At 44.2% G+C, this 26,401-nt stretch overlaps 1 protein-coding gene across 1 annotated transcript in view; it reads left to right on the plus strand.

The window, feature by feature from the left end:
• The window catches only part of CFH (complement factor H), a 1,233,551-nt gene that overhangs the window by 1,072,861 nt on the left and 134,289 nt on the right, over positions 1 to 26,401 (plus strand). Inside the window, exon 12 of the mRNA XM_063428115.1 lies at positions 11,321 to 11,488. Within this exon, the coding sequence (XP_063284185.1) occupies positions 11,321 to 11,488 (168 nt within the window). The remainder of the gene's footprint in view (positions 1 to 11,320; positions 11,489 to 26,401) is intronic.

The following is a 26,401-nucleotide window of genomic DNA, read 5'->3' on the forward strand; positions in this document are numbered from 1 at the left end:
TACACAGAAATGCAGAATAACCCTCCCCTCATACAAATAATACGAACAGCCCACAAACAAACATACACACAATCCGCACAAACGTAACCCGCTAACAATCCACATACATGCACACAACCCCACATTCAGCCTCTCACATGCAATACCCCAAACACCCCCACACATAAACACTACCAAACACACAATGTGACATTTCCATTCACACACACAATTCCACAAGTAGCCCTCATACACAGCCCACATTCATAGGTATCATACACGATACCATAAACTACTAATAAGGAAATGTGTAGCCTAAAAATCCTGTTATAAGTGAACACATTACCATTAAATTAGGGATATGGCAGAAATATACCCCATACACAAAAAAAACAAAGAAAAAAATATATAGTGTAGATGGCTATGGTAGGGATTCTAAATGGTAAAAAATTGTTGGATCCACTCAAATGAATCTAGGCCTAAAAATACTGACTCCATAAATAGCGTGTCTGTTTTTCAGGCAGCATCACACCTTCCCTTGGATAGGATTTCAAGCTTAAATTTAGAATAAAAGAAATAACTCCAAAAGTGTAATATGTATGAACTATTTCCATTTATTTTTTATATATAGAGCCTTAGAATCCTAGCTCTAGGTTTTACAGACTTGATGCCACTTAATGGGGTGGCAGAGACCCAAAGGATGATCTCTGGAACAGAAGATCAGGCTGGACAGTGAATACTGCTGGATAAAATGGATCTAACAAATAAAATAATAAAAACACTAAAGCAGCTAGTAACAAATAGATGTAAAGGCAATATTGTACTTAACAATTGAAGATTATGCTAGCGTCAGTGTACCTATAATCTTAATTTTAATAATGACAGGAGGCGAGTATTTTGCATATCTCTCTTTACTAAAACTCCATAGCAGTAAAGAAAGTAAAACGTTTTAACCAATCAAAATGCAAAAGAGGGTTAGGTATTCCCAGAAAATAGGCTCCTCCTCCTCTTTCAAAGCGACATCGTAACAGAGAAAAGTTAATATTGTAACATAGAGAAAGTTCTTCAAGGAGATCTGGAAGGCACAACAGCAGAAACGGCAGTAGTGACATGATCAAACTGCAACCAACGTCAACGGGTGAGCGTGCAACAGTAGACAGTCCTCATGGAGAGTTGTTGTCTTGAAACTTCGCCAAAGTGGCTCTTGAAACTCCAGACTGATGAAGTTAAACTGAAATGAGAGTGTGAAATGGGTTAGACTCTGGTCTCCTACTGGTTGTTATAATGGCAGTGACCCAGCAATGATATTAGCAACATATGCGAAATGAGAGACACAAAAGATAACAGTTTACTGTCCCCAGGCGATGAAGAAAATAGCTTAGAGACAGATAATAGCTTAGAGACAGATATGAAATAGAGGGAGAGAACATAGCGTTTAGTTCTAACAGTTCTATCTTACATAGCGATAGTACTAACAGTTCTATCTTCCCCGGGTGGGAAAGGGGGGGAAAATACTCGCCTCCTGTCATTATTAAAATTAAGATTATAGGTACACTGACGCTAGCATAATCAAAAGAGTGACATGGCCGCGTTAGAGTTCGGTCGAAAGTAAAAGGTACGAAACGTAGATTCTCTCGACCAGTCTGCGGCACGTAGGATGTCCGATAATGATGCGCCCGCAGAGAAGGCTGTGGATGCAGCTGCTCCTCGTACCGAGTGGGCCCCAAAGGAAGCGTCTACGCCTGCCAACAAAAGTATCCAGCGAACCCATCTGGCGAGTGTAGTGGAAGTGATGGGGACATGTGGTCGAACATACGACACGAGGAGTTGTCCAGTAGGTGGTGTCCGAATCGGGAGCGTAACTTCAACATAGCGTCGGAGAGTGGCTACGACACAGAGCTGTGGGTCGGAGTTGAAGAAGGGATAGAAAACTGTAGAAGAATCCGATTTCGTGCGACGTGATATGTGGAATGTGACCCCCTCCGGGGAGACCGAGAATGCGTCTATGTCAAACGCCCGGACGTCTGAAACTCTGCGGAAGGACACTAGACAGAGCAGAATTGTTAGTTTTGCTGATAGTTGTCGGAGTGATAGTCTATCGTTGGTCGGCCATTCCCTCAGGAAGCGTAGGACTATCTCGACATCCCAGAGTTGTGAATATCTAGTTTCGGGGGGCCGTTGTAGGCGGATGCCCCGGAGGAGTCGACATACTAGTGGGTCTTTACCAACTGGGGTCCCCATAATAGGAACGTGGGCCGCCGAGATGGCGGAGCGGACTACATTAATTGTCCTGTATGACCGTCCTGTTGAGAACAGATGTGTTAGGTAGTTTAAAATGGAAGGGATAGAGGCCGTAAATGGATCAAGGGTCCGTTCCATGCACCAATCGGACCAGGAATTCCAAGCGGACAGGTAGGATCGTCTGGTTCCTGGAGCCCATGAGTCCCATAGGAGGTCCTTAGCAGCCTGCGATAGTTCGCCGACGTGCCAGGTACCCCGGAAAGTGTCCAGGCCACCAGATTGAGTCGGTTGGCTAGGATCAGTGGGTGGGGGCTCCCTTTCGGATCCCTGAGGGTATACTGGTGCGATGGCAGTAGGAGGGGATCCTGATGAGATAGGGCTAGGAGGTCTGGAAACCATGGTTGTCCCGTCCATAGAGGTGTGATGAGTAGAAGAGATACTCGTTGTTGCCTCAGGTAGTGTATGGTCCTGGCTATCATGGCGAATGGGGGAAAGGCGTATGCCCAGGTGGTCGGCCATGGTTGGAGGAAAGCATCTGTTGCTGCGCTCTCCGGGTCCGGTAGCCAACTGAAGTATGTCTGTGTTTGCCTGTTGTTGCGAGACGCAAATAGGTCTAGGTGAAATGGACCTCGATGTTGTTGCAGACTTTGGAATATTTGGGGATCCAGTTTCCAATCGCTGGTGTCCCTCCAATGTCGTGAGAACCAGTCTGCCGTAAGGTTCATGTCCCCCGGGAGATATTCCGCTTTGAGGGAGATGTTTCGGGGTAAGCAGTAGTCGAAAATCTCTTTCGTTATTTCTGACAGAATCCGGGAGCGCGCTCCGCCCAGGCGGTTGATGTAGCGGACTGCTGAGATGTTGTCCATCCGAAGGAGGATGCAGCAGTCCGTCTTTTCTTTTGCAAGGCTGCAGATGGCAAAAGATCCTGCCAGGAGTTCCAAGCAGTTTATGTGCATGTGGAGGTCTTGAGAGGTCCATGCTCCGCCTGTTGATGCACCGTTGCTGGCGTCTGATTCCAGGACTATGTCGGGTGTGTTCCCAAAGATGGCTCGACCGTTCCATGCTTCCATGCTGTCTAGCCACCAACTGAGTTCTTGTCGGACCTCCTCCGTTACTGGAATCGGTTGGTCGTAAGATGGGTTCTGCCTGAGGAAAGAAGCCTTGAGGCGTTGCATTGCCCTGTAGTGGAGCGGGCCCGGGAAAATAGCTTGTATGGAAGCTGAGAGGAGTCCCACTATTCGAGCGAGGGCACGGAGTGGAATGGTGTGGGCGCGAATGGTCTTGCGCAGTTCTTTGCGAATGTTTGAGATTTTTGACGCCGGTAGTCGTAGAGTGCTTGTGGTGGAGTCTATCTCGAATCCGAGGAATTGTACTGTTTGAGAAGGTGTCATGGCTGACTTGTGGAAGTTTACTATGAAGCCCAGGGATGAAAGAAGGTCTGTGGCATATCCTGTGTGGTGTATTAGTCTGGACTTGTCAGAGCAGAAAAGCAGGAGGTCGTCCAGATATATGATGCACCGAATTCCTTGTGCACGAAGGTGAGCGACCACGGGCTTGAGTAGTTTGGTGAAACACCATGGGGCTGAGCTGAGGCCGAAAGGAAGGCATGTGAATTGCCAGGGGCGGCCCTGCCAATGGAATCGCAGGAATTGTCGACAGGCATGGTGGACGGGTACTGAAAAGTATGCGTCCTTTAGGTCCAATCTTGTGAACCAATCTTTGTCCTGTAATAGGTCTCTCAGGAGGTGTATGCCTTCCATTTTGAAGTGCCTGTAAGTAACATATTCGTTGAGTCGTTTTAAGTTGATGACGGGGCGAAAGTCCCCTGTCTTCTTCTTCACCAGGAATATATTGCTGAAGAAGCCTTGTGGTCCGGAGGCGGGTTCGATTGCGCCTTTCGCTTGTAGGTCTTGTAGTTCTTTGTGAATGAGTTCGGAGTTCTCGGTTGAACATCTGATGGGGTATGGAGCGACCGTCTGTCGTGGTTGGGACGTGAAGTCGATCATATAGCCTTGCACCGTTTGTAGGATCCAGCTGCCTGTGGAAATGGTTCGCCATTCCTGAAAGAAAAGGGAGATAAGGACCTGCAATACGATGGGAGAAAGAAGGAATCAATTGGTTGCTTACCTGTGGAAAAGAGAGCTCTGCCACGGGTACGTGGTCCACGTCCTCTGTCTGCTCCTCTGGTGTAAGGGAACTGTTGACGGTACCCCACTTCGGGGAAGAATGGTTGAGGTCTCGAGTTGCGGGTGCCTGAAGGCCAGAATCGGCTGGCAGCACGGCCCCTTTGGCGGCCAGCCCTTCCAAAAACACCCCTGGTGGGGTTATTTCTAAACACTCTCCTCATGGACGATTGGGCTTTGTTTAGTGAAGTAAAAATATTTACATGTTTGTTTAAGTCTTTGAGGAAAGGATCTCCAAATAGTTTGCCCTGTGCCAAAGGACCTAATTCTTTGGTGCCCAATTCCACCAACTTTCCGTCAATACGGAGTAAAGCTGCTTTGCGCCGCTCAGAAGAAAGGGCAGCATTGGTATTTCCCACAAAGCAAAAGCATCTTTGTGCCCACTCCCGTACATCGTGAGCCCACTCGCGAACCATGGTCGCGTCAAATTGGTCTGCTTTTGTGAGAGCGTCATCTGCCAGGTACATGATCCTGGAAAGTGGCCCCACCGAGTCCAGGAGTTTGTCTTGGACTGCCCTGAAACCTTTTTCCACGCCTTTGCGTGGGTCACGGCCCCCGCGGGACATAAAGGTTGTCATCACCTGGTCAAACTCGGGCGTCTCCGCTACATGGTCTGGTAGCGAGGGTCTTGGGCATTCGGAACGCAGTCTATTGCGGACCGTCTTGTCCATAGATTTTCGAAGCCAGAGGTGCATAAAATTTGACAAGTGTTCTGGGGGCGTCCAGTCCCCTGATCGGGGGTGCCTTAGATTTCGTGGGTCGAACAGTCTCTGGCCTGATGGATCGAAGATGGCATCTTCGTCCTCTGGCGGGTTAACCGCGGCATCGGTCACTTGGGAGTCCCCCAGTAGTGTGTGTGGAAGTAGACCGGGTTGGGACTCGTATTCAGAGCCCCAAGAGTCTTCCTGTCCGTCTGATACTTCAGCCTGCCACTTGTCTAAAATGGCCAAGGACTTGGACTGCATGTCGTCCTCATCGGAGGAGTAATTAAGTAGTGGGGTCGGAGTAGCGACCGTGGAGGGCTTACGCTTTTTAGCTGTTTTTTTTTCCTTAGTAGGGTTCTGTTTGCCCTTTTCCCCTTCCCAGTGGCGTTTGCCAGTGGAAGGTTCCTGGCTCTTATGTGGTTCCGAATCCTCGGAATCTGAATCGTGTCGGGATTGGTGGGTTTTTGGTGGCATTCTCTTTTCGGTAGTAGAGGCCATCATTTTGGAGAGGGCTTTCTCCATGGAGGCTGCTATTGCCTCGTTTATCATAGTTTGGAAGTCTGCTGTATTTTGAGAAGCTTCCATGTTTTATTACTAGCAGATAATATATATGGCACAGGGCGAAATAATTATATAGTAGCTATAGAGGTCAGTGCAGCTGTACGTATTTTTATATAGGTAACACTTGGCTGACCCCAGCAGGGTGCAGTGGTGTCCCAACAGATATAATCACAAAATTATAGTGTGATAATAACCCCAGCAGGGTCTGTGGTGTATTGAAAAAAATGATCCTAGCAGGATCTAAGGATATATATATACAGGTAAGTGTATCACAGGTGAATAGTAAAAAATATATTGTAATGCACTGATAGTGTTAATAAAGGAGGCTTTTGGAAGCCAAAACACCACACCAATTGGGCTTTTCAATGAGCTGGGCTTCACCCAGAGAAAAACAGAGGTGGCCACAGGGCGACCTCCAGATAAGCAGCAGTTTTAAATGGAGCAGCACTCCAGACAGGCACAGCCAAAAGTTTCCTGGTGCCTGTGTACAGCAATGAGTAAATTAACAGACTGACCTCAAACTATAAGTGCAGGTAATTAACCGCCGGTCTCCTGAGCGTGTCCCTCGCGGCACCGAGAAAAAACAAGATGGCGGCCGCAATCTCGCGAGACGCGAGATTGCAAATGGCCGACGCGCGAGTGAGGAGACGAGCGTGAAGAAAGCCGCGAGAGCGGCAAAGAGGGTAGAACAGCCGTATGTATGCGGCGTTAGAAGGTAGGGTGGGGAAGAAAGACCTCGGCAGGTCCGCCAGCGGGCGGCAAGTGGAGAGAAAAATTATATACCTAGTAGATGGAAATAAAGTAAAGGAAAAAGTATATTTAAAGACAGTACACTGTACAAACGATAGATAGGAAAATAATTCAGTACTAGATAGCACAATAAAGATATATATATATATATATATATATATATATAAATGAATATAAAATAAACAGATGTAAAAATACAACACAGTAAAAATAATAGTCAAATATATATATTAGGGAAGAGCCCAAAACTCTGACCTGTCTGCGATGGAGCAGTAAAGAAAGAGGAGGAGGAGCCTATTTTCTGGGAATACCTAACCCTCTTTTGCATTTTGATTGGTTAAAACGTTTTACTTTCTTTACTGCTATGGAGTTTTAGTAAAGAGAGATATGCAAAATAGGAAGCTTCCTGTCATGTGATAAAATTAAATAAGTCCATTACATTTTTGCCAAGAAACATTTCATGCTCTTGTGCTTCCTCAGTCGGCAAGGCAATAAGGTTGTGAACATTTTTTTAAAGTAGATCCTGTCAAGGGATGAGTGCGGGCACATGTAGTGCAATCTACCAATTTCAACCATGGCATAGCACCCAGTGGTATAGGCACACACCAGTTTTGTGGAAATCCACAAGCTGTCGGGAGGGTCTCTTGTCAAATGTACTATTCTGGTCAAGTGAGCCACGCTATAAAAGTGCTCCATATTGGGAAGCACCATGCCCCCATCCACCTTTTTCAAAGTCAGAATGTCATATTTGGATACACAGATAGGGGAAGACGCTGTCTGAACCTATAAAAAATTAATAAAACATAGTGAAGACTGTTACAAATATGCAATCACAGGCACGTTCTCGAGTACACTCACAAGATGTAGGTAGGAAATTCACTTAGAAATTGCCACCACCTACTCCTGTAGGGGGGGTCACACACTGAATCCACTGGATATAATGGATATGGAAAATCCGGAAACCAAACAGGAGAGCAGGAACAATAAGTATGGTAGAAAAAATATATTTATTCTTAGATAAAATCAAAGGCACTGGTCCAACGCGTTTCGTTCAATCAGAACTTCATCAGGGACCTCTCAGGTTAAAATAGTAACATAAATTACACAATCTCCATACATAAAAAATTCCCGCTGTACCTCCCCTCATCCCACAGTCCCAATATATAAGACAGCTCTCAATCCTATTGGTGGTGTGGTGGGTGTGTTCAACCTTGGTTCCGGATTGTTCATCAACTTGCCGACTCTCAGCTGATCGTGGTATTCTTTCCCGCTTTTCAGATTCCCAAGACGTCACCGGAAGTGACGTCTGCGTTCCAAACCGCACTTCCGTGCGTTCCAATGAAAGCTTTGCGTCCACAAGTATAATGACCTTCGTGAGTCCCCATAGTAATGTATGCACATGCGCAATTGGTAAAAAGCTATACTCGGAAAGGATGTGTCAGTATCTTGCAACTAACACTCATGGGGACTCACGAAGGTCATTATACTTGTGGACGCAAAGCTTTCATTGGAACGCACGGAAGTGCGGTTTGGAACGCAGACGTCACTTCCGGTGATGTCTTGGGAATCTGAAAAGCGGGAAAGAATACCACGATCAGCTGAGAGTCGGCAAGTTGATGAACAATCCGGAACCAAGGTTGAACACACCCACCACACCACCAATAGGATTGAGAGCTGTCTTATATATTGGGACTGTGGGATGAGGGGAGGTACAGCGGGAATTTTTTATGTATGGAGATTGTGTAATTTATGTTACTATTTTAACCTGAGAGGTCCCTGATGAAGTTCTGATTGAACGAAACGCGTTGGACCAGTGCCTTTGATTTTATCTAAGAATAAATATCTTTTTTCTACCATACTTATTGTTCCTGCTCTCCTGTTTGGTTTCCGGATTTTCCATATCCATTATATCCAGTGGATTCAGTGTGTGACCCCCCCTACAGGAGTAGGTGGTGGCAATTTCTAAGTGAATTTCCTACCTACATCTTGTGAGTGTACTCGAGAACGTGCCTGTGATTGCATATTTGTAACAGTCTTCACTATGTTTTATAAATTTTTTATAGGTTCAGACAGCGTCTTCCCCTATCTGTGTATCCATTTGTTCTATTTTGGCACCTATGTGAAAAGTTGCCGTTGGGAAGCTGTCAATAAGTTAAGTTTGTTTTTTGTTTATATATTTTTCTGCACAGACTATTTGAGTTTGTAGAATGTCGTATTTGACTGAGTCATTTGCCCGCCAGCACAAATCCACCAAACAAATTGATTTAATTGATTTTTTTTTCTTTGTTTGCTCCTTTTGAGCTTAATTTGGACTTTGGAAGCAATTCCTTTCATAAAAGTATCAGTGAACATATTTCTTTCACAGAGGTGGATTTGGTTAAATTGATTTTTTTAGTAAACCCCTAATTCTTTCATTAAATGTCAATTACTTATTATAAGGTGAGATTACTAAACTAGAGAAAAATGAGCTACACACTCATTCATGATATTTACTACCACGAAACACACGCAAACTGAGTTTATCTCAGATAATGCAGCTTATCAATTATCAAGTAAGTGGCTTCTGGGTTCCTTCATCCAAAATGCATGACTTTGCATTTATCTGTATTGAATTTAATTTGCCACTTGCCTGCCCAGTCCCCCAAGTTATCCAAATCCTGTAGATAAATTATTTAATCTAATTCTTATTAGTGGGAGGTGGATAAAGTAAGGTAATAGGAATGGAAGAGTTGTGGTTAGGGGTTGGGTGTTATAATGCATTTTTTCGGACCAGTAAATTGACCATCCCCCAGCTTAGGGTGAGTTTTTTTAGGGCCAGATGGGTTGGTGAAAAGTTGCTTGTGATTCATAGCCATACATTTTTATATTCTCATCATTCTGACATCAGGACAGTGGCGTACTAAGTGGGGGGGCGGCGGGGACGGTCCGCCCCGGGTAACACTCACTAGGGTGTTTCGCCGCCCCTGTGTCTTATGTAAAGGGACCGGCCGCTTATAAGAATATCCAGCAGCAGCAGGGTCCTCTGTTCTCGCGATCCGCGAGAGCGTTGCTATGGCAACCTGTGGCAACGCTCTCACGGATCGCGAGAACAGAGGACCCTGCTGCTGCTGGATGGGAAACGAGCATGGAGAGTACTGGGCCCCTCTTCACTGCCCAACTATGCTTTGCCACCGGACCACCAGTTGAGGAGGACGGGAGGGACAGGTAAGTGGCAGCACTTATTCCACACTGCATCTGCATACACACCGCATACACTATACACACACCGCATACACTATACACACACTGCATACAAACTGCATACACTATACACAAACTGCATACACTATACACACACTGCATACACTATACACACACTGCACACACTATACACACACACTGCATACACTATACGCACACTGCATACACACTGCACACACTATACACACACTATACACTATACATACACTGCATACACATTGCACACACTGCATACACTATACACTCTAGAAGATAGGATGAGGAAACACGATTGAAAAAGTGGAGAACATATAGAGTATCAGACAAAAATTCACACATCAGGGTAAAACAATGAAAATAGTGCCATAGTTTATTCAAGTTATCATGGTCTTATATTTAAGTTTTTGGGGTTTTTTTGCACGTAATCCTCATCATGATACCATACAGCTGTACAAATTCACCAAATATACAGATGCGTTTGTGCTCATCAAATTTTATCTGATTTGCTACAAAATGTTTTGAATACCTAATGTAGTGTATAATGGTACATCTTCCTTTGATTTTTTTTTCCTTTTGTTCCTTTATGTATGGAGTAAAATTACAATAAATAACAAACTGGGGGAAAAAAAAAATACATTGCACGTACATCATTTCCCATTATACAGTGGCGCACAATGATTAGGCAAATGTATACATTTTTATTGATTTTTTTTTTTTTTTTAAAGCTTTTTATTAATGCAGTTTAGCTGTGCAATCAACTTTACTATTAAAAAAGTTAAAAAACTACTAAACCTAGACAACATTATTTTCTCCATATACCTATACTTTTAGCATAGGCGTTTCTGCATCTATGATATTTCTACATGGGTCTATTTTCTTAAAGCACAATCATGAATATAAAAGCTAATATGAACTTCAGTGCAGTACAGCTTTCTTAAATATTTGAGTTGTAAAGATGAAATCTTTATGAAATGCTCATAAAGGCATTCATTGAAATTCCAATGCAGTCAACATATATCATAAGCTAAAATATTGATTACTTTCTCTTATGGTAAAACGTAAGAAAAGGTGATGCTGCTGCTCTCAAGTTCTGTCAGTTCCCACAGTAGTCACTAACACCTGGAGTAATAAAGCATTGTCTAGCTCATCATGAGACCACAAGTATGGAGATTTCCATACACATCAGTGTTGTACTCTCATGCATGCATGACAAGTGCCAGAGCATGAGGTGCCAGGAGCTGAAGATCGATGATGGCAAGTTGGCAACCATCATGGTTGTCACCCCCTGATGGCGGCCCTGATGGCAAAGGGCAGCATAAGGTAGATATAACTCACCTCTGCTGCACAATATGCAAAGACCCTTAAACGTTGCCATGTTTCAAGTCTTCATTTGTTCATTCATAACTCATTTCCTGGAGAAAGACCTTTACAGGCCAAACTAGCTTTTGATTGTCTCTGATACTGAATATCTTTGTAACTTTTCAGGGTTGTAGATAACATGGGTAAATCAGTTACCCATAATAAAATGTAGTTTGCATATTGGTTACAAATCATACAAAATAAATATACATATATTGTAAAAAGATAACTTTATCTCATAAAGGTAATATATCATGAATGGTGCAATCTCAAACACCAAGATATAGAACACTAACAGAGTATTGTTTTGTTTTCTTATTTTAGAATACAAATGTGTGGTAGAAGGTAGTAATCTGATATCTCAGAGAAGAGACTATAAGATTGGTGAAGTCGCGCAGATTTCATGCCCACCTGACTACACATTGAAAGGATCAGAACTCATCCAGTGCTATAACAACGGATGGGGACCAGAGCTGCCGAAATGTGAACAAGGTAAATATACATGACAGTGTGAAAATTTAGTTGCCTGATAATATGGGGAGCAGCTTTTGAAAAGATTAAAAAGGGTACTAATGGCCTGTGCATGTACAAATCATTGTACATTGTTAAATTCTCTGAACAATGCTCTATTGAACTTTCAGATTAGTTATATTATTGTCTATCAGTATCAAGGGAAAATGCACCTATCAGTGTGCTGTAAAATATTTTTAAAATATACATAATACTTATATTATTATTTATTTTATTTTTTTATTAATTTTTTTATTGGAGCAATTTTTTCCATAAACAACAAATATGCTGCACCTTGCAATCAAAGTCATGAGTTATGCAGCAAACAAATAAATAATTGCATATCATATTAAACATATTGCATCATTATACAACGTCAAAATAATTGAAACATGACCAATGGAGTGTAAACGCCGTGTTTGAAAAGATACACAACACAAAACACCCGTGAATAGAAAAGGGTACAGTATACAGAATTAGGAGATCTCGAAAACGAGATCAAAGTGTGATGAATTAAAACAAAAGAATACATGAAACGTATTCTATAGGAAGATTTCCTACTGTTCATAGTTTGTTAATGAGACAGCCGAGGGGTCAAAAGTGCAATGCAAAAGTGTAATAGAGGTGACAAGTGTGACTATGGTGACAAAGTGACGCGCACTAAGAGTGCACGTCACACCATTTTGGGCACCCCCAGAATTTGAGTTATTCACTAAACAGTGCGTTCAGATACACCCTCAAGATTGTCATCATGGAAGATTTTCTAAGTAAAGCGGGGTTTTTTACTGATTCTGCAGAAACCCTCTCCATATCTGAGGATCAGGCTCAAGCCATATTATGGTCCAAATCAGCCAAAGACCTTTCGCATTCCACTAACATTAAGGATCTATACAATGACCTTATTAAACTTAGAAGGAGGGAAGTGGATTTAGACCTACACGGCATTTTCATATCCGACTATCACAGAGCAAAGCGGATCCCTCGCGGATTTAGGGTGAGAAATTCCCCTACCATTGAGAGACAAAATCCGGAGTTTTGCCGCAAATGGATGAATATTGCTAACAAGTGCTCCCTCGACTGGATGGTCATAGTCGTTGAGGAAGTAGGGAAGGAACTTATTGGCGTTAAACAAGCCATTCAAGCAGTCGAGAACACTAATGTTGATCAACTACACTCCTCTGCTGCCATAGAACATATGCTGAAACTACAAGACGACATTAATAAATATAAAAACGAACTCATACGATTTAAGAGACAGAAATTGGATAAGGTCAATTATGACTATACAAGCCATAGGGTTTATGGGTGGTTGAGTGGGAACCAAACACCAAACAGAGAAACCTTCCCTAGGTACCGTTACCGTATTAAGAAACCTTCTTTCCAAACTATCGATACCAGTTCTGGAGAATCGGCATCTGACGCTGAAAATAAAGAAGATAGTACCATACAAGAAAAACGTCCTTTTTTAGAGACCAGTACTCGACCTCACGAATCTCCAGGCACGCCGAAAACTCAGTTCCATGGAGGAAAAAGAACTCCATCACCAGGAGAGGAAAGAAGGGACACCAGAAGTACAGGTTTAAAGGGAAAACCGCCGCTGAGGAGGAGATAAACCTTGTATTCAACTTATCACCAAAAATTTTAACAGAACATCATTTATCCGTGCTCTCTAAAGGGTTGACCTTCGTACCTGTATCCAAACCGGCCCCACTACAGGTCGACATCGAATTATACAAAATCCAACGTACTTTGACCAATTATGAAAGGTGGAGAGACAACCCTGCAACATCTGACACCACAACCATAACCACTAAAAAAACATTTAAAGTGCAGTACAAAGGAGATTTAAAAACGTCCAACACATCAATTAAGACATTCATGCAATCAGTGAAAAAGGAATCTTAACAAATACTTAAAAATCCCACTGATCATCGACAAAATGTATCCAGATCAGAGAAGACAGCTCTTAAAGATCTCATGTCAGATCCTAACATTATTATCCGCCCCACAGATAAAGGAGGAGCTATTGTGGTGATGTCTTATACCAAATATAAAGATGAGATATACAACCAGCTCTCAGATACAACCACCTATCAACAATTAACTTTTAATCCTGTGAAAAAATGTCAAAATAGAATCCAAACTATTATCTCCACTGGAGTCCAGATGGGTTTCATTGACACAAATGTGGCTAAATTTTTGTACGTGGAACATCCAAAACATCCAGTTTTGTACACATTACCCAAAATCCACAAAGACATGTCAAACCCACCCGGAAGACCCATTGTCTCTGCCCGAGACAGTCTACTTGAACCCATCGGCAAATTCATCGATTTTCACATTAAAACTACGGTTATGGACCTTCCAACTTGCTTACTAGACACCAGCGACTTCCTGAACCATATCAAAAATGTAACTTCAGTGAAAGCACAGCATGTACTGGTCACACTAGATGTTAAGAATCTATATACCATAATACCCCATACAGAAGGCATACAAGCACTACGACAGATTCTTTGTAATTCGTCCAAATATGATGGCCCACCTATCAAATTTTTGATGGAGCTTCTACAAATAGCCCTCACATGTAATTATTTTAAATTTGAAGATCATTTTTTCTTACAACTGATGGGCACTTCAGTGGGTGCAGCCATGGTGCCTTCATATGCCAATGCTTTTATGTTCCTCTTTGAAACTAAACACATTCTGGAAAAATTTCACGAACAGATATTTTTGTATCATCGTTTTGTAGATGATATTTTCTTGATATGGACAGACACCACAAGCAGCTTAGAACAAATGATTAATGAAATCAATTCCTCAGAGCTCCCTGTGAAACTTACACTCACGTTTGATACTCAAACAATCCAATTCTTAGATGTTTCCATCTATAAAGACAGGGATGAAGGCAAGTTGGGATATACTCTCTATCGCAAAGATAAAGCGAGAAATACCCTACTTCAATTCAGCAGCTATCATCCACAAAAGCTGAAAGAATCACTCCCTGTGTCCCAGTACATGCGCCTGTTGAGATACAATAGTGATCCCGCAAAACAAGCTAACCAACTACAAGAGATGACTGAGAGATTCCTCGCCAGAGGCTACAGCCGTCAAGTCCTTACTAGAGCCAAGGACAAACCAGTGGACATATGACAAAGGGACCCACAGAGACCACACGGAAAACTTCGTCAGCGAATAAAATGTATCTACCATTAACCCTCCACACTGGCACCCCACAAATCCAACAAGTTATACATAAATATTGGGGTATCCTAGGTTCAGATAAGAACCTACCACCGATTTTCTCCCAAAAACCTAACATCAGCTTAAAACGAAATAAGAACCTGAGAGACCTACTAGTCAGAAGCGATCCTACTCTCTCTTACCAAAAAACTACAGGACCCAGCAAGAAAGGCTGCCATCGTTGTAGTGGATGTGTCACTTGCAGCCATATGAACACAGGCAGTTCGTTCGCTCATCCACATAGTGGTATCCGAATCCCAATCACCCAGTATATTACATGTATGACCGACCATGTGATATATCTAATTACTTGTCCGTGCGGTCTCTCATACGTGGGAAAAACTGATCTAACTCTCCGTGAACAGATTCACGGCCATAGATCAACCATTACCACTGCATTTAGAGATCAAAAATCAGACAAACCCGTCGCCAAGCATTTTCTTCAATTGAACCACAGACTTCCCACACTTAAATTTATGGCCATCGACCATGTTCCACCCAGTCCCAGAGGAGGAGACAGATCCAAACTGTTACTGCTGCGCAAAACCTATTGGATACACCGCTTGGACACTGTTACTCCAAAAGGACTAAATAAATATATTTCATTTACGATGTTTCTCTGAATAATCCACACCGTTTAGTCAAATTATGAGTCCTGATCTACATATATGGATACACCTTTGAGACATATATAACTATGAGATGAATCACTAGTATAATTTTTACATATCTGTATGATATTTATCCTTGTTTATCAACATGTTAGTCAATTATTATTTCATTTTTTCAAGATATTTTGTCCTTTAGTATCTGTTCATTTTTTCTGATGATGAGACTTTTTTCTGCCGAGTAGATTGCATCACTTTTAGTGCGCGTCACTTTGTCACCATAGTCACACTTGTCACCTCTATTACACTTTTGCATTGCACTTTTGACCCCTCGGCTGTCTCATTAACATACTATGAACAGTAGGAAATCTGCCTATAGAATACGTTTCATGTATTCTTTTGTTTTAATTCATCACACTTTGATCTCGTTTTCGAGATCTCCTAATTCTGTATACTGTACCCTTTTCTATTCACGGGTGTTTTGTGTTGTGTATCTTTTCAAACACGGAGTTTACACTCCATTGCCTAGCAACCGTGTTGCACGTCATTACGCACGCCCAAAGTATCATGTGAGGTGCCGGGACACTTCCGGGTTCGGCTAGCTGCACGCACGAGATTGGTGAGTTGATAGTTTGTATTTCATATTTAAACGCTGTTCATGTCACTTATTGTTTGATCTTGAAAAAGACCCTTAGGGGTCGAAACGTCGATTAGATGCGTTACACTTTGTTGTAAACTTTTTTTGCCACATTAAATACACGGAAAAAAGTCCTTTTGAGTGCTCCTATTCATCTTTGGCTATATGTTTGACGCTGGCAGCACCTAAGGCAAGATAATCAAAAGCTTCTAAAGGGTGAGTGCCTAAACTATCTCTCTTTATATATATATATATATATATATATATATATATATATATATATAATGGGTCTTCCGGGTGGGTTTGACATGTCTTTGTGGATTTTGGGTAATGTGTACAAAACTGGATGTTTTGGATGTTCCACGTACAAAAATTTAGCCACATTTGTGTCAATGAAACCCATCTGGACTCCAGTGGAGATAATAGTTTGGATTCTATTTTGAATTTTTTTCACAGGATTAAAAGTTAATTGTTGATAGGTGGTTGTATTGAGAGCTGGTTGTATATCTCATTTAAATTCTATGTGCATATTTATGTAATATTTTTACATATTTAAGTAATTTTATTGATTGCAATTTGTGGGACCTTCCTGACAACCTGGGGGGGGGGGGGGGGGGGGTACTGTTTTACTCGGTAGACTTAGCCGAACACAAATATTAGTGTTTAAAAACAGTGAAACATGAATAAAGTAGAAAGAGAGTGTGTCAGGTCACACGTAAATTTACTGAATTTACTGAACTGAGAGTGTGTCAGGTACGTAAATTTACTGAAGAAAAGGAAAAAAGTACAAGAATTCCAAAAGAGGTGGGGAGAGAGAAAGATATCTAACAAAAAAAAAAACCTTAACGTTCTTGTATTGTGGCAGCAACCCTAAGTAGTCTTCTCACAAAAAGAGATAAAATTTAACTTTTAATTTGATTAGTTAAAATAACTGAAAACAAAAAACAAATATAAAAGACTGAGAGGTACGAAAATAGGAGAAAATGATAGCTTGCCCGTGCTGCCCCTGTCTGATGGCAACACCTGTGGCACAGGGGAATAAGGGGCATAGATATAGAGACACTGAAAAGAGTAGTATCAATATTCCCAATAATATATCCCCCCAACTCTCATCACTCTGTGCCACCGTGGCGGCAAAATGTCCTTCCCCTCTGCAGTGAAACAGCAGCTGAACTGTCAAAACGGCTACCTAACTGAACGTTATAAAATCATCAAGCTGGGTGGCTAAACCGGAGGAAAAATAAAGTATCACGGCTAGAGCATAGTCCCCTGTCAACCCCCTCCACCCTCTTGCTAATAAAAGTCCCGACGCGCGTTTCGCCGAGTATTGGCTCTTCCTAGGGAACCAAGTCAGAGCTAATTGGTTATTTAAATATCCTGCCCTTCATCCTGATTGGTTCACAATTTCACCAACCGGATTGGGGGGAGATCGTAAAGGGAATTAACCCTTAATGACCGGGTACAAAGTGAAGAAAAAATAATCTCTGCTAATGATATAGAAATAAAAAATACAGAAACTCTAGGCAAGCAATGAAATTGTTGAGTGTTATGATATTGGACACTCATATAATACTAGTAGTGATGTCCCGAACTGTTCGCCGGCGAATAGTTCCCGGCGAACATCGCTTGTTCGCGTTCGCCACGGACAGTGAACACATGGCTGTTCGGTCCGCCCCCTATTCGTCATCATTGAGTAAACTTTGACCCTGGCCTGTACCTCACAGTCAGCAGACACATTCCAGCCATTCAGCAGCAGACCCTCCCTCCCAGACCCTCCCACCTCCTGGACAGCATCCATTTTAAATTCATTGTGAAGCTGCATTCTTAGTGAGAGTAGGGACAGTGTAGCTGCTGCTGATTTGATAGGGAAATTGATAGCTAGGCTAGTGCATTCAGTGTCCACTACAGTCCTGAAGGACTCATCTGATCTCTGCTGTAAGGACAGCACCCCAAAAAGCCCTTTTTAGGGCTAGAACATCAGTCTGCTTTTTTTTTCTGTGTAATGTAATTGCAGCTGCCTGCCTGCCTGCCAGCCTGTGTGTCAGGCTCGCAGTGTATACTGTGCCCACTTGCCCAGTGCCACCACTCACTCACTGGTGTCACAATAGCTTGCATTTAACAAAAAATCACAAAACATTTTGGACTGTAATATAATAGCAGTCAGTTTCTTTCACGAGTGTGCGTTTCAGGGCCTGCCAGGGCACAGTGTCACACCAGTGCAACTCATATCTGGTGTAACAGTAGTGTACATTTTTTTTTTAAAAATGTTTGACAATTTTGACTGTAATTGATTGAATAGCAGTTAGTTGTCTGCCAGTGTGTGTGTCAGGCTAGCAGCATATACTGTGCCCACTTGCCCAGTGCCACCACTCATATCTGGTGTCACAATAGCTTGCATTTAACAAAAAAAAACTTTTTGACTGTACTATAATAGCAGTCAGTTTCCTTCACTAGTGTGCGTTTCAGGGCCTGCCCAGTGCCACCACTCACTCACTGGTGTCACAATAGCTTATCCACTACAGTCCTGAAGGACTCATCTGATCTATGCTGTAAGGACAACACCCCAAAAAGCCCTTTTTAGGGCTAGAACATCAGTCTGCTTTTTTTATTTTTTTTATTTTTTTTGTGCAATGTAATTGCAGTTGCCTGCCTGCCAGCCTGTGTGTCAGGCTCACAGCATATACTGTGCCCACTTGCCCAGTGCCACCACTCACTCACTGGTGTCACAATAGCTTGCATTTAAAAAAAAAAAAAAAAAAACCATTTTGGACTGTAATATAATAGCAGTCAGTTTCTTTCACGAGTGTGCATTCAGGGCCTGCCAGGGCACAGTGTCACACCAGTGCAACTCATATCTGGTGTAACAGTAGTGTACATTTAAAAAAAAAAAAAAAAAATACAATTTTGACTGTAATAGATTGAATAGCAGTTAGTTGTCTGCCAGCGTGTGTGTCAGATTCACGGCGTATACTGTGTCCACTTGCCCAGTGCCACCACTCATATCTGGTGTCACAATAGCTTGTATTTAACAAAAAAAATAACTTTTTGGACTGTAATATAATAGCAGTCAGTTTCCTTCACTAGTGTGGGTTTCAGGGCCTGTCCAGTGCCACCACTCACTCACTGGTGTCACAATAGCTTGCATTTAATAAAAAATAAACTTTTTGGACTGTAATATAATTGTCACGATTCGGGAACCTAACACGCTAACAGGTCACAGATAGTAAAGGGTGCAATACCGGTCCTTAGAATGGCCGGATTAAGCACACTAAGAATAGTTAGGAGACAAGCCAAGTAAAGGGAGACAGAAAACAGGAGAACGAGAAACAAGCCGAGGTCAAAGGAATGGAGAAAGCAGGAGAATCGGAATAACAAGCCAAAAATATGGTAACCAGAGAGACACACGAGCAAAAAGCAATACAGGTATCAAAGACCACAACAGGGCAATGAGAGACAGGAAAGGTAAGTATTTAAATCCTGTGCTTAATTGTGATTGGATAACTTCCAATCAGAATTAACAATCACACGTGGGGGATATCTATATATATTATTGTGCTGTAGCTGTAACGCCGGGTCACGTGAGTGACCCCGGAGTTCAGACGTTAGTGCCGGCTCCCAGCGTGCAGCATTATACATGCTGCCGCTGGGAGGAGGAGAGGAGGACGCGAGCGGCGTGTCAAGAGGAGAGGACGTCGCTCGCTGACAGGTAAGAGGAGAGGGGACCACGGAGCCCTGACAATAATAGCAGTCAGTTTCCTTCACGAGTGTGCATTTCAGGGCCTGCCAGGGCACAGTGTCACACCAGTGCCACTCATATCTGTTGTCACAGTAGCTTGCACGCATAGTACCACTAATCGAAAAAAAATGACAGGCAGAGGCAGGCCACCCCGCAGGGGCCGTCGTGGTCGTGGTTCTGTGATTCCCTTTGGCCCTAGAATAATGCCCAGTGTTCAGAGGCCACGTACCCTGAACTTGAAAAGTTCTGAGGACATAGTTGACTGGCTAACACAGGACACCCAATCTTCTACAGCTTCTGCTCAGAACCTCGATGCACCATATTCCTCCAGCTTAGCTTCGGGCAACTCTCAAGTTACCACTCGCCTGCCTGCCGCCACCACCAACACTAGCACCACAGCCGCTTCACTTGGTATGTCAGAGGAGTTATTTACACATCAGTGGGAAGAAATGAGTGATGCGCAACCATTATTGCCAGAGGATGTAGATAACAGGGATATGTCTCAGTCAGGCAGCATTACACACGTACGGTGTGATGATGATGATGATGTTGTACCCACTGCTGCTTCCTTTGCTGAGTTGTCAGATACAAGGGAAGCGGTTGATGATGACGATGCATCCGTAGATGTCACGTAGGTGCCTGCTAGAAGAGAAGAAGAACAGGGGGAAAGTTCAGATGGGGAGACAGAGAGGAGGAGGAGGAGACGAGTTGGAAGCACGGGGAGGTCGTCGCAAGGAGCTAGTGGCACAGTCAGACAGCATGCATCGGCACCCGGGGTCAGCCATACAGCACGCCAATCAACGCATGCTGTTGCCACCACCAGTGTCTGCCTCTGACAACAGCGATGCCATTTGCAACCTGTGCCAAAAGAAACCGAGTCGTGGGAAGTCCAACACCCACCTAGGTACAACTGCTTTGCGAAGGCACACGATTGCACATCACAAACGCCTATGGGATCAACACATGAGTACAAGCAGCACACAAACTCAAAGCCGCCATCCTCCTCCTGGTCCAGCATCTTCAGTCACGTTAACCACTGCTGTCCTTCTTGCCCCCTCTCAACCATCCGCCCCTCCGTCTCTCACCTTGAGCAGTTCCTGCTCTTCTGCCCACAGTCAGGTGTCTGTCAAGGACATGTTTGAGCGTAAGAAGCCAATGTCACAAAGTCACCCCCTTGCCCGGCTTCTGACAGCTGGCTTGACTGAACTCTTAGCCCGACAGCTTTTACCATACAAGCTGGTGGAGTCTGAGGCGTTCCAAAAATTTTTAGCTTTTGGGACACCGCAGTGGAAGGTACCCAGACGAAATTTCTTTGCACAAAAGGCCATCCCCAACCTGTACTCGATTGTGCAAAAGGAAGTAATGGCATGTCTGGCACACAGTGTTGGGGCAAGGGTCCTTCTGACCACTGATACCTGGTCTGCAAAGCATGGTCAGGACAGGTATATCACCTACACTGCGCATTGGGTAAACCTGCTGACGGCTGCCAAGCATGGAATGCGTGGCTCTGCATAGGAGTTGGTGACACCGCCACGACTTGCAGGCAGGTCTGCTGCCACCTCCTCTACTTCTCCTACTCCATCCTCTTCCATAACCTCCTCGGCTGAGTCCTCTTCTGCTGCTGCGTCTTGCTCCACATCCCGGATACGGCAGTGTCACGCCGTCTTGGGGTTGACTTGCCTGAAAGCAGAGAGTCACACCGGACCAGCACTCCTGTCCGCCCTGAACGCACAGGTGGATCAGTGGCTGACTCCGCACCAACTGGAGATCGGCAAAGTGGTTTGTGACAACGGAAGAAATTTGTTGGCAGCATTGCATTTGGGCAAGTTGACACATGTGCAGTGCATGGCACATGTGTGTAATCTGATCGTACAACGCTTTGTGCATAAGTACCCAGGCTTACAGGACGTCCTTAAGCAGGCCAGGAAGGTGTGTGGCCATTTCAGGCATTCCTACACGGCCATGGCGCACTTTTCCCATATCCAGCGGCGAAACAACATGCCAGTGAGGCGCTTGATTTGCGACAGCCCGACATGTTGGAATTCAACACTCCTAATGTTCGACCGCCTGCTCCAACAAGAAAAAGCCGTTAACGACTATTTGGATGACCGGGGTGCTAGGACAGCCTCTGCGGAGCTGGGAATTTTGTTGCCACGTTACTGGACACTCATGCGCAATGCCTGTAGGCTCATGCGTCCTTTTGAGGAGGTGACAAACCTAGTCAGTCGCACCGAAAGCACTATCAGCGACATCATACCATTTGTTTTCTTCCTGGAGCGTGCCCTGCGAAGAGTGCTGGATCAGGCCATAGATGAGCATGAAGAGGAAGAGTTGTGGTCACCATCACCACCAGAAACAGCCTTATCAGCATCGCTTGCTGGACCTGCGGCAACGCTGGAAGAGGATTGTGAGGAAGAGGAGTCAGGTAATCTGGTACCCGTGGTGTTGTACGTGGCTGGGGGGAAGAACATACCTTCAGAGAGATCACTGAGGACGAGGAACAGGACATAAGTAGCTCGGCATCCAACTTTGTGCAAATGGGGTCTTTCATGTGTCGTGCCTGTTGAGGGACCCTCGTATAAAAAGGCTGAAGGAGAACGACCTGTACTGGGTGTCCACGCTACTAGACCCCCGGTATAAGCAGAAAGTGGAAAGGATGCAGCAGTTCCAAAATCAATTAAAAAGTATGCTTTACACAGCGTATAAGGGTGATGTCACAGAACAACGGGAATCTAACAGGGGAAGAGGTGAAAGTAATCCTCCTCCTCCCACGACCACGCCGGCAAGGACAGGACGCTTTACAGACGTGTTGTTGATGGAGGACATGCAGAGCTTTTTAAGTCCTACGCATCACCACAGCCCTTCGGGGTCCACCCTCAGAGAACGACTCGACCGACAGGTAGCAGACTACCTCGCCTTAACTGCAGATATCGACACTCTGAGGAGCGATGAACCCCTTGACTACTGGGTGTGCAGGCTTGACCTGTGGCCTGAGCTATCCCAATTTGCGATAGAACTTCTGGCCTGCCCCGCTTCAAGTGTCCTGTCAGAAAGGACCTTCAGTGCAGCAGGAGGTATTGTCACTGAGAAGAGAAGTCGCCTAGGTCAAAAAAGTCTAGATTACCTCACCTTTATTAAGATGAATGAGGGATGGATCCCGAAGGGACTGACAGTGGGCGATATATTCGACTAAAAAAGGCCTGATGAGGGGGACTACTTAACACAACACTCCTATCTGGTGGCCTATTAGATTGCACGCGCAGTGCCCCAAATTTGAAGTAGGAGGACCGACCAAGCATGTTTTTCCATCTCCCGCTTTCTAAAATTGATGCCTTATATATACGTCCCCTGATAGGGGACATAACAGGGATTAAACTGATAAGAGTGGTGTGTTAAGTAGTAATATTTCTATCAGTTTAATCCCTGTTACATCCCCTATCAGGGGACGTGTATATAAGGCATCGATTTTAGGAAGCGGGAGATGGAAAAAGATGCTTGGTCGGTCCTCCTACTTCAAATTTGGGGCGCTGCGCGTGCAATCTAATGTGCCACCAGATAGGAGTGGTGTGTTAAGTAGTGCTATTCCTATCTGGTGGCACATTAGATTGCACGCGCAGTGCCCCAAATTTGAAGTAGGAGGACCGACCAAGCATCTTTTTCCATCTCCCGCTTCCTTAAATCGATGCCTTATATACACACGTAACGGGGACGTAACAGGGATTAAACTGATAGGAATAGTACTACTTTTTTTTTTTTGTATAATCAGATTTTTATTAGCAAGTGAATAGAGTAAGTATAGGGCTCGCAGGCCCTCATCAACCAAACAATGTAAGAATACAATAAAGTAGCTGTGACGAAGTGCCCTTCGCCACTTGGGCCTGGAGAGGACTGCTTGCCAGCCTCTTGCCATGTGATTATGGTCCCTGGGAGATTGTGCCCTTTAAAAACAGTATTCGGCCCTAACAGAGTGCATGTCACTCATTCTGGCCCTTTAAATACAGTGGGGCCATTCGGTACTTGCCCTGTGTGAGCAGTGATACCCCCAGATAGCTATGCCATGGAGCCTATTCATATAATGAAAGACTATGGGAAAGACTTTGGCTCCATGGCAATTAAACTGTATTTGTGTGGTCTGCGTGCCATTCACCTAATAATGTGCACGCAGACCTGAGCTGTCTGGGGATATGTTACATGTCTGTGTTTAATGTATAAAAAGTAACTTTGTGTATTTTAAAGTGTTTTACTGTCTTTGTGTAACCATGTGCTCAATGGAGTCTGCCTCTATCCCTGGATAATTGGATTACTTCCCCCCATTGTCTCCAGGATAGAGGCCTCTGTGAAACCTGTGTGAGCCAGATTTTGCCATGCTGCCAGGGGTTTTAAAAGATACTTTACTAACTTTTGAACCCCTGGTCTGATTCATGCCATTTTTTAATATGTTGTTCCCCTGAATGGATTGATTGTGGATATGTATTTTTATGTGAATGTGATGTATGGTTTTAAAGTTACCGAGTATGTGTGGAAACTGTATTTTTACTGTATGTAATAATTATGTTAACTGCTTATCTGAGGGGAGGGGAGGGGATGTGTGGGTTGTACTGTTACTTGATTGGTTGTTTTATGCCTCCCCCTGGGTGTGTCCTGTATGTGCACAACTGTAATAAAAAGCAGGCTGGGTGTTCCAGACCTGAGACCACTGCTTGACCCTCAACACGGAGCCTTGTCTCGTTCTTGGGGGGATTCACTGTATGCTGTTGGAGATTGATTGCTAGGAGTGTAAGCTGATGTCTGCTTTTCCTGTTCGTCTGCTAGCAGCTATTCATGAAGTTCCAGTTTGGAGTGCTATTTTGTATCCAGTTCGGGAGTTTGGTGTTCTGCAGTAGCTGTGCCTGTCTCTCAGAAAGGGGCATATCGCCTAAACGGATTTTAACCCCTTGTCTGCTGAAACGGTCCGTTACAGTAGCATTATTCAAAGACAATATGGACAAATACAAAGTCAAATGTATTTTCCGGACCAATACATAACAAGTAACATTATACAGTTGTATTTACATCCCATAGTGGGGGTTGCAGAGTGTCGTCGTATCGATATGTCATGGAGCTGAGTGCGTCCGATTAGAGCTAGAGCTATGTGGACACTGTAGCGTCCATAGATACTCTAGGCTGCGGTTCTGTGATCGGTGTGTGTCTATAATAGTCGTCGATAACTGTGGGTTTTGTGATTCAGTGTATAGAGTGGTGGTCCAACTAGGGGCCGTGTGTGTATGATCGTATAGTGTCGGCATGATACGAAGTACCTGATGTAGGGGTGGGGAGAACAGTGGAATGTGATCCGTATGTGCCCATGCTATAGCGCAGTCAATGTCCCCCTCAATGATCCGAGTCAATGAACGGTATCCCCGTCCGTAGGGTAATCAATTTTGCTCGTCGTGACATTCCCATTGAGGTGAACAAGTTTGGGTGAGCGTGGGAGGCTTGTGCCCTCTTCTGGTTTGCGTGTTCCCTTCCGGGCTAGGTAGGTTAGTTAACATCCAGGCTGTTTCTCTCAGTAGATATTTAAGTTGTCGTGACGCCCTATGAAAGGCGAAGTGGGTGAGGACAACCGCCAAGTTCCTTGCCTAGATCAGTGTGGGCGCGGATCGCGCGTGTTCCCAGTTCCGTCGGGGGGGTAAAGTGTCGTTATATGTGTGTGGATTGTAGTCTCTTGAGGCTGCCGCACACGTCCATGGGTCGGACTGTCAGCGTCGTCTCGCAATTGTGATGTGCGCCTCACGTCGATGCGTGCTGGACATACCCCCCATTGTGGCCTCCGGGAGAATACGGGCTCTGTTCTGATATGTCCCCCCTTATCTATGTAGTCAATGAAAGTTAGGGCTTGCTGTCGTATTGGGAGGGGACCTTGTGCGTCTATCTGTTCGTCAATCTCGTGTTTGTCCCCTAGTCATTGCGTGAGTTGTGAGCGGGATACTAGGGGTACCGTCTTAACCTACGAACGTCAGAAGGTTGGTACTGAGCGTGATTCATGTCACATGGATATTGTGGGGTTCGCACCGTCTCCCGGCCCCGAATTCCCCTCGGATCCCCCCCTACGGCCTTGCGCGATAGGTATACCAAAGTGCCCAGGCTTCAGCGTTTTGTGCTCCCCTGCCCGCCATCTCCGCCTTCAGTGCTTCAGCTGCCCTAATGTCCTCGACTCGGTGGATCCATTCCTCCCGTGTGGGGATGTCTTGCTTCCTCCAGTATACAGGTATAAGCGATTTAGCCGCGTTTAATAGGTAACGCATGATAGATTTTTTGTATGTGGACAACGGTCGTGTGGATATGTGCAGTAAGGCTAGTTCTTCTGACCATTCAAGGTCATCTCCCAGGATTATTTGAATGTCCGATTTGATTCGGTCCCAGTACGGGACAATGTGTTTGCATTCCCACCATATGTGTTGCATGTTTCCCCTGTCTTCCTGGCATCTCCAACATGTTGGTGGTGTAGAGGGAAAAATCCTGTGTAGTAGTACAGGTGTTCTGTACCACATGGAGAGTAGCTTATAGTTCACCTCTTGATAATGGGAGCTAGAGGAGCTTTTATGTTGCCATATCAAGGCCTTATCCCATTGTGCCGATGTAAAGGTTTTGCCCATGGCTCGTTCCCAGTGTCGTTGGAAGATGTTGTTTTC

This window comes from Pelobates fuscus, chromosome 7, assembly GCF_036172605.1.
Source record: "Pelobates fuscus isolate aPelFus1 chromosome 7, aPelFus1.pri, whole genome shotgun sequence".
Lineage (NCBI taxonomy): Eukaryota > Metazoa > Chordata > Amphibia > Anura > Pelobatidae > Pelobates > Pelobates fuscus.